Below are 9,382 nucleotides of genomic sequence, written 5' to 3'. Positions count from 1 at the left end.
TAGTCCCATTTTAAACCCAATGTTAAAATTAGAATATCCATCCCGTCCAAAATTCCTTTGAGCATGAGTAGCCTCTTAAAACTTGGGACAAATTACCATCTCTAAAAGCATGATATAGATTCTTTAAAACAATAAAACTAAACACGTTGTCAACTCTAATTCCATCTATGGTTGCACATCAGTTTAGTGCCAAACCAACTCAAATATCAAATTAGAACTTTTTAATTTTTTTTGACATTTGGCCATGCATCTTATTAAAGCATTTTAGAAGGGAAAAAGCAATATAGAAATGAGTTGTGCCAATAAATAGAACAGACTACTCACTCGGACTTATGCATTAGCAGTTGCTTGTAATGGCCTTGCTAAGAGTCTTCCACAAGTACACTAGGCAAACAAAAAAGAAAACAAGCCTTCATTAAATCACCAAAAAGAGCTGTTGTTCCAGCTCTACTGTACCTATAGTCATATGAACTTTATGTTCAAAGCACTACGAAATATTTTAAAACACTTTTGAGTTCTGCTTCTCTAGATTTTGCTGGTACTTAACATCAAAACACTTGAATCTTGCTTCATTAGATTTTGCTGGACTTTAAGCAATCAACGCACAGAAACCAATTCAACATCATACACCAGCCATGAATCTGAGGGAATAACATCTGGAGCTCTTTCACCATAACTGCATCCAGTAGAAGTTAAATGAAATTAAGAAAGGATCATTAAAGTGCCTAAAATGTGCAAACATGAAAATGGAAGACAATATAAACATGGAGGCCTCCAGCATATGATGACATACACCATTGATGGTGGGATGATCAGTCTCCTCCTGTCTCCAGTACGCATACCTAGTAATGCCATAACTTATAGTTACAACAGCATACATCAAGCTACAAGCATAAAAATGTAAAACGGATAAATGGAGAACAAAAAGAAGTTCAATTCAACAGAAATCTTTCTTACTCTGACAGCACTTACCGTTAATGCCGAGATTCCAACCCTGGATTACCTTTTTGTCACCTGATTTAACACCAAAAGCATGTAAAGTAGTAAGCAGGTAGATTACATAAACTAGGAAAATGCAGATCTGTTCATTCCTCCAGGCTTAGTTGTGCGTAATACTGCTAAACATAGAAAGAAATAAAAAGTACTTCAAAATGAATAAATGAGTCAATTTGAAACAGAAATGGAGGGATTCATAGCAAGTTTAGTACCCAAGCGGAACTTGAAGGGCTTTTCTTCCCCAAGATTTGACTCAAGTAAACTTCCAGTCTCCCTCGACCTGACAGTGTAAAATACTTTGATCTAAACCAAACAATGACATAAATGAATCAGTGATAGCAGAAGTATCAGTTAATATATCAGAATTGCATATAACTATTAACCATTATGCCATTTTCCGATTGACAACTTGTCATTGTACCTTTCTTCCCGGAGCAGCTACTTTCCCGCCAGATTCACCTGCTGCCAGATCCTCTATAATTATTTCATTTGAGATGGTCCTCGCTTTAGAAGTGGAACACAAATCATTGCCGTTTTGTTTGGCTTTGATCTTCAGCTGTTTCTTCTTTTTGAATTCTTTATGTTCCAAATCATTGCCGTTTTGTTTGGCTTTGATCTTCAGCTGTTTCTTCTTTTTGAATTCTTTATAAGATTGGTATCCATCCTCTACTAAGTCAGGACAGCTTTCATGATTCCTGCAAGTACATGTGGCTTTGCTGCATCAGTACAGCTTGTTCAATACAGATTTAAAATTTTTCTAGACATTTGCTATCAGGCTTCAATCGACAACTGTCAGTTGGGACATAAATGGACATAAAAAAGAAACTAGATAATTCTAAAGTATCTCATATTTTTATAACCTAAGATTTTATGCTACTCGAAAAGGCATGACAAACCTAATGTATCCAACAAATGAATATGGGTTCAAAAAGGAAGAAGAAGCTACGTTATTTCAAGCTGAAATTTTGAAATATGCCTTGCACCAGGCTGTTTACACCGGTTGAGCACGAGTGATAAACTAGGACTTCATAATAACACCACTTGCCTTTTCTTCTTGGATAGTAGCAGTGTATTAGAGATGTCCAGAAATGCTATAATTGGCAGACTGGGTAGAGGACCCTAACTTTCTTATTCAGCGTTCTTGTAATTTTTCTTCTCTACTGACATAAAAAAAATTTTCTTCTGTATTGATTCCATGAGGTGATTTTGATTATGAATTTAACTGGTCTTTCGCATGTGTATTAACCAGTCAAAGTTCAAAAAACGGTTGAGCTGTTCTGTCTGCATTTTATACCTAAACAGGGTTGTAAATACTTGTTTCCTGAAAATGTTCATACTTCAATTCTTTAGCAACAAGGTTTCCACAGCAGTCAGGTCGTTACAGCCATTGTCTTGGATTTCAGAAACATAAGATGTTAAATTACAGGCAATGGAAGCTTCACTACTGAGATTCAACATAATGGGCAGAAGAACTGGAAGGAGGCCAGGAAGATTTTCTACCAATTGAAACAGTCTTAAAGTAGCTAGTGCCCTCATAATCTCATCTATTTTCATTGTTTAAACTATGGAAGAAATTCCAAAATGCCTCTTCTCACCACTTGCGCACTTCTCCTAACTACTGCCCATTTAGTTCAAAGAATTAGTTTAGGCAGCACAATTTTATACAGTTCAGTCAAAGCCTTCTATTGGACCCTAAAATAATTGAGAGAAGTACAAGAGATGAACAAAATTACTTGGTATCATCTATCTAGAACATTTTCTTCCTGTTAAAACAGTCAAGAAGATGTCAAGACTTAAGCTTTTGAGAGAAGTGTTAGAGATGAAAGAAGTTACTTGGTGTCATCCATTGGCATCTGATGCTCAATATTTGTTGGGAGAACAATTTCCATATTCTCAGTGCCTTGTATGTTTTGCTTGAACTTGGCTTCTTTCAAAAGATTTTTGGTGTTGCATTTACAAGATTCGTGTATCAAATCTCCGTGATTCCTCTGTCACATTAAAGACAATCCAACATCAAGAGCAACCAAATTCAACTATCAAACTTCAAAAAAGATGAAAAGATAATAATATAACAGTACCATATGCATGCATATAACCACATGGGAAAAACATGAAAGAAGATGCTAACTTAACATTTGATAGCACAAGTTCTTCAAATTTTGCAGGCAAAAAATTTACCATGCTCCCCATGTCAGCCACAATGTTACTAAAGATTTCCTTTTGAAAGGCATCTCCATCTCCGTTAACATAGTTTTGGTCCAAAGCCCGGTGTTTCTTTCTCTTTTTTGATTTCTGACCATTTTTAGATCTATCTTCAGCAGGAGGAGGAATTGAGCCATTCGGACACTTACTTTCCCCACTAAAGAAGGTCAACCTGCTGGAATAAATATTAGCAGAAAAAAAAATTGTGATTAGAAAGCAGTTACCTATTCATGCATTTGTAGAAAAATCTCAAAACAGAAGTTACAGGAAAAGAAAGAACATCAATAAACGTTCTTACTTATCAATTCTTCGTTTCCCGTCATCATTTGTCTTAGGCCAAACTTGGACATTCCCATTTGTCAGTCTCTCTTTAGGTTTCTGATCAACTGCATCATGGACTTCATCTCGAGGCAGCGAAGGACTTGATTCACCCATTCCACCACTAGGTTCAACAAATATTAAAATGTATCAGTTATAAAGAAGAGAGACAAGATAATGCCTATAATAGCTCCACTGCTAATATAGCACATTCCTGAGACAAGTTTACCATACATATTCTTTGCTAAATTCTGATCATGTCGGTTCCCTGCACGACCTTGGCACGTGTTGTCACTTTCTGTGTGAGATTGGTTTACTTTATTCTCTTTCAGAGCATTCCTGCAGTGGTAAACAATAGCTTCAATAGTTTTCAGCTCCTCACATCCTTCTTTTCTTTTCTTTTTTTTCTTCCCATTGTTTAGCCTGTCAATTTGACAAGGCAGCCCAGCCTTAGATGGCGAGTGAAAAGAACCACTGCTTTCACTGCCAAATTCAACAATATCAATCAGCTAAGTTAGGGGCCAAAAAAGGCAAGAGAAAAATTCAAGCATGTGATAGATTCCGTTGACTAAATCTAGCAAATGACTAAACAAACTATTCATACATTGATGTGAATGATTTCCATTGATGTTGACTCCCAGCACAACCTTGGTACAAATCATCACTTTCTTTGTGAGCTTGCTGCACTTCATTCTCTTTTATAGCATTCTTCTGGTATTCAGTGTCACCTCCAGTGGTTTTCTTTTCATTTCCACATCCATCTATTCTTTTCTTCTCTTTCCTCAAACTCTTTTGTAAGTCTAGTTCACAAGAAGGCAGCACGAACATAGATGGCAAGGGAGGAGAACCACCAATGTCACTGCAAATTTACCAAAGATAAAAGAATCTATATTATGAATTTTTTCACCATATCTCATGTCAATGATCAAAAAATATTTGTATGTCATATTTTCCCATGTTCATCCGTGCAATTCCTGGTAGAGATGACCAAATTACTGTATTACAAGTGTGCAGCCAAAACACGGATAGCAAATCAGGTATCAGTATATTTAAGAATTGACTAAGACAGGCATCTCTGTGGAATGAAAGATTTAGAAAACTAAAATCAGGGGAGAAAGGCATGCGAAAAACAGCATCCTGAACAAAAATATAAGAATATTGATTACTAACAATGTGGTGCAAGTAATATGACTTAGTCAATGGTAATAATCGAGCACGAATTAGATACAGGGGATGGCAGGGAAGATTAATTACCCATCAAGGGCCTGCTTACGGGCTTCTCCAATCTTTGCCAGCTGAGTGTTGAAAATACAAGTAAAATTGGCAATCCAACATGAAAGAGTATTACTGTGAGAAGCATCTTCTTTGCAGAAAGGTTCAACTGATATCTTTTCTGGCTCTATGCATTTCTCCAAGCCAACCTCATTGGAAGCAAGGTGCAAGTTATTCATCAGGCTTTCCTCCCTGAAGTGCATTTAGACATAATCATGCACCCATACTACATATAGGGCAAACAGTCGCGGACAGGACACACAAAATCATCCTCCGAGCAAGACTAAGTTTGGTACATAATAGTGCCTCGTCAATCCAAGCACTAAAGTTGCAACTTCAGTTTTATGGTCAACTGGTCTTTTCCGAGCTAGTTTTGCATTCTTTACCTACCTATGAAGCACTAGAAAACACAATGCAATGAACTAAAATGATACTATGTGAAAATTTGCTCTAGAAAAGTGGCTCCCAACATTCATAGTTGGACCAAAAAGATTTAAACCCCAAGTCAATCAATCAGTCAAGGAAGTAAAGAGGATGCATGTAAAGTAACTCGTTTTTTTTCTTTTGGTTACTCCTTGTTGAGATAAGAAAATTGACAAAAGCATTACAAGCAATACATCTTAGTAAAAGTTTAACAAATGAAGGGAAATTTCTCTTACATTCATGCAACCGCATGTTGTCTATATTTTTATGGAGAAAAGGAGAACTTGGTAGAGAGTCATGCAGGAAACACAAGCCTTTATTTGTGAACTACATCACCTTTCTTGTTGACTTGGTCTACTGACACCATCAGCTGTTTCCTCTTTTATGCAGTCAACAGCTTTCAACAATTTACTTGCCTGAACTATTACCTTGTCAGCATCCTCTCCACCTTTCTTTAGCATTTTCTTTGCAGTTGCTGCACTCTTCCTCATACATGGAACATAATCCTCATCTTCGCCATCCAGTATACTCTCAGGAGCGTGGAGTTGTACTTTCTCAGTTACCATCTCCTCGTCAGCTACTCAATAAGAATCATCAAACTCCATAAATTAAAACATCTCAACAAAAATTTAATGCCACTGCTAGTCATGCACTTTGTGGCCCCATTTGACGTTTTACTCTATTTTTGCGACTAACATTAAATTATGAACACTTCCAGAATTAGGCTTTATTGCACTTTTTCCATTCATGCATATATAATATGCTATTGACTTTGGAAGCCTTGGTTGATGTTGTAATTTAAACATGGGCAATTTTCATCGCATCCATGCTATTTACTTAATAAGAATATCATCAATGAAGGGCCTTTTCACAAAATGGAGTTAATATGTCGATGCTACACCACACACTGCAGTGCCTTCAAAATGGAGATATGCTGGCAGATAAATTTAGTCACTCGAAGGAAAAATAGCATGCAAATGAATTCTATTAATTGATGATGCAGCAGTAGTTGTTCACATCCAAAGTACAAGACATAGACCACAAAAGTTTCACATTCAGAACAGTCTCGATTCTGCGGATAGTAATTTGCCCTTTGGTGGGCAGAGAGGAAATAGGTTTGTGCATGGTTACAGTATTCTAGAGCATGAACAGACAGAAATAGCTAATCATCACTGAAGAGGTCTTCATGTGCTTGAAACAGTCTTTTGCAATGTAAGGTACAGCATTCTTGTGACATAAATTTAAGAAGAAAAATCAGGCATCTCTTTTGATCGGTAATTCTTTATGCCATAAAATGAAATCAGGACCCCAGTGTTTCCTAATATTGGTTAATATGACAGAAATTCTGCCCAATTTTGAATGGTATCATAATGAAGTTGCAATTGCTAAGTGATTGAATCAAGGTACACACCAACACACAAAAAGTTTTCAATTCTGTTTCCAAATTTAAGCCTTATGTGGCAAGTAAAATGAAGTTGAAATAAATAATGGGACTTTCTACTTACCTACAATACTTGCAAACTCTATGTGACGTCTATGAGTAAGGCATGGAATTTGCAGAAGTAAAGACTTGAAACTATTTAGTCGTGTTTTCTAGGTCATGTGAAAAGGAGCTATAGACTGCAACAAATTCAGAAATCTGAAGATGTGATCACCCATCTTGTCAAAAACATGAAAGAGCTTGAGTCAGGTACAGGCTATATAGCATAAATTCCAATGTGGTCATTTACAATATCCAGGAATTTGCATATTAGACACAGATACTAAATTTTTCTTGAATATAGAGTAAAACTTTTATTTTAGTAAACTATCATGTCAAAAGTGTAGAAGCCGCAGATGTTAGCGAACTCATTAGACCATAAATGGATAATGAGAAAATGATTTTCATTCCTCAAAAATAAAATGAGATGCAAATAACTCTAGCATGATACATACCATCCTCATGCATGTCTGCATTGACTAAATGATCTTTGTCATTCATCAACGCATCTCTGAGGTAATAGTCACTACCTGGGGTGTCATATCGACGACAGTCAAGCATGCTACAAGTGTTAGCAATATCTCTCTCCACTGCAGTCAGCTTTCTCTCTTCACAATTTTCTGCCATAACTTTATCTGCTTCACCATTGCAATCTCTGATTGCAAAAAGTAAAGGAAGATCAACTGCACACAATCCAAAACAGTTCAAGTTTTTCTAGAGACATAAAATAATCACTAAAGGTATTTTGTTGCAAGAAGCCCACAGTAGAAGACTTGTCCCGAGAAGCCTAAGGAAGTCCAGAAACTTGGTTGAATACTCAAGTTGATGACAGATATAAGCTTCATCGCAACTAATTTTTTCAGTAAATTCAGACATTAATAATTTGCTTCAGAAACTTATGTTCCTTTTCACCATTTAGTCTCTTTTAAATCACCTGTCCATGCCCATTAACATTTAAAAGCACGGAGAAAATGCTCATTAGAAACAAATCATTGTTCCAGGAAGATTGTTGAAGAGCCTATCAAGGGAAAAACATTAAGCATAGAAAGGAGACTTGATGCAAAAATATCCAATAGGACGGAATAAGGTTAACAAAAAAGAACCTTCACTTTGAGCATAACTAAAGCAAGATTTTGGGTGCTCACATCCATCCTAGACTGAAATAGTAGAATCTACTTGTGTTGCAGCAGTTTCAATAAGCTAGCACAACAACAATGATAATTGAAATCCATCAAATTGCATACTGTTAATTTCTTTAAAAGAAAATAAGGAAAAACAGTATAGGTTTGCCTAAGGATACATTATGAGATCATCGGTGCTAGTACTGGCTTCCCTCTTAGAAACAGCTTGTGAAGGAACATAATAACCAGAAAGATGAATTATTTGAGGACCTTTGACTGCGAAGATGACTTGCTCAGACTCCTCAAGCTCAAGATCCAACTGAGTGAAGGTAAACTCCTTTGACAATGAACATATGGAAACAGGAGGTTTACTCCCCACTGTACATTGAAGAATCGACCTTGCTCTTGTTAAAGAACCATCCTTCTGCGGCTCTAACGTGGCCTGCAACATTTCAACCATTGATTGGTCATTCGTACACGAAGTATATCACTATTCAGTGGAGCACAATTCTGTCCAATGGCCAATATGGCATCAAAACTTCTGCTTCATTAACTCAAAATTAACAGTACTAAAAGTATAGCTCATAAGATTAGTACTAATTTGGTTTCTTGTCCTCCTTTTTGCTCCAATCAAACTTACATATCAGCAAAATGACAGTAATAAAAATAAGGGATATTTTCGAGTGTTGAATCAGCACATGCCAAGCATCGAACTATGGTACAAGGGGAAATTTGGATCGTACTATGAGGAATGAAAATAGTCAATCCCGCACAGTCACAAATTGAAAAGACACTAAAAGTACATATAAAGATGCTTGTATCTTTCAACAGCATAAATAAATCAAAATGAGCTATCATCAGTCAAGAAAACTATGTGAAAAACCTTTACACAAACACCGTAACTATACCAGTATGTCTGTCCAAGAAAATGAATTAGTACATAGATATCAAGAACCTGTGTAATTCGAAGCCGTTTGCCATCTGAGTTCAGGATGTAAGGCTCATTCAAAGTCACATAAGCGCCTGCAACAAAACAAACACCAAACTTGCATTCTCATTGGGTCCATAAATTTTTGCTAATGAACAAATAGAATAACGAAAAGGGGTAAAGAATCAAACCCCAGAATGTCATTTCTTCTTGCATAGTAGTAACATAGAACTGTTGATTAGTTGATGTTCTTGATTAAGCAGTAATCAGAAGCAGTTGTATTTAATCCTCGGGCAGATGAAAGGACTGGGGGAATTAGCAAAAGCTGCTGGGCGGGAAGGATCGGGGACTCGGGGTTATGTGATTCAATTTGGGCCGCTCAAACACCAAAGTTTAAAATTAGAATTGGGGATAATTTCAGAAACCTCCCCTGAGGTTTCTGACAATTTCACTGAGCTCCCTTGAGATTTTCAATATTACACTTGCCTCCCTTGACGATAAACAATGACTATAATAACCTTCATAATTTTTCAAAAGATAAGCCATTAATAAAAAAAAGGAAAAGATAACAGGAAAAAGGAAAAGGAAAAGGAAAAAAGGAAAATAATTTTTCTTGACCAGACCATATATTATGACCAAATT

General features: G+C 36.4%; 1 protein-coding gene across 2 annotated transcripts; it reads right to left on the bottom strand.

Annotated features, from left to right (window-relative positions):
- Window positions 1-315: 315 nt before the first annotated feature.
- LOC113778436 (peptidyl-prolyl cis-trans isomerase FKBP53-like) lies at window positions 316-9,040 on the bottom strand. 2 transcript variants are annotated; one of them, XM_027323847.1, is made up of 16 exons: window positions 8,932-9,040; window positions 8,768-8,835; window positions 7,992-8,254; window positions 7,222-7,346; window positions 5,548-5,788; window positions 4,771-4,980; window positions 4,121-4,375; window positions 3,751-3,999; window positions 3,497-3,640; window positions 3,175-3,373; window positions 2,830-2,984; window positions 1,418-1,691; window positions 1,209-1,299; window positions 973-1,014; window positions 794-842; window positions 316-676 (listed from the first exon to the last, which is right to left on the bottom strand). In XM_027323847.1, exons 1-16 carry the CDS (start codon window positions 8,954-8,956, stop codon window positions 598-600), a joined length of 2,469 nt encoding a protein of 822 aa, XP_027179648.1. In that variant the 5' UTR covers window positions 8,957-9,040; the 3' UTR covers window positions 316-597. The 2 variants fall into 2 exon arrangements, with proteins under 2 accessions (XP_027179648.1, XP_027179649.1); XM_027323848.1 differs by having other exon boundaries at window positions 3,175-3,370.
- Window positions 9,041-9,382: the final 342 nt, after the last annotated feature.

The sequence above is a fragment of the Coffea eugenioides genome, chromosome 7 (genome assembly GCF_003713205.1).
Source record: "Coffea eugenioides isolate CCC68of chromosome 7, Ceug_1.0, whole genome shotgun sequence".
Taxonomy (NCBI): Eukaryota; Viridiplantae; Streptophyta; class Magnoliopsida; order Gentianales; family Rubiaceae; genus Coffea; species Coffea eugenioides.
Note: the sequence above shows the minus strand (reverse complement) of the source record. Positions and strands in the feature narration are given on the sequence as shown.

What these genes read in the sequence shown, in the direction of transcription:
- LOC113778436 (XM_027323847.1), bottom strand. Translation starts at nt 8,956, where the DNA reads ATGCAAGAAGAAATGACATTCTGGG. An exon ending in AGCACCGATGATCTCATAAT is followed by an intron (nt 7,347 to 7,991) that starts GTATCCTTAGGC and finishes TTTTGCAATCAG; the next exon opens with AGATTGCAATGGTGAAGCAG. An exon ending in ATCATCCCACCATCAATGGT is followed by an intron (nt 677 to 793) that starts GTATGTCATCAT and finishes TACTGGATGCAG; the next exon opens with TTATGGTGAAAGAGCTCCAG.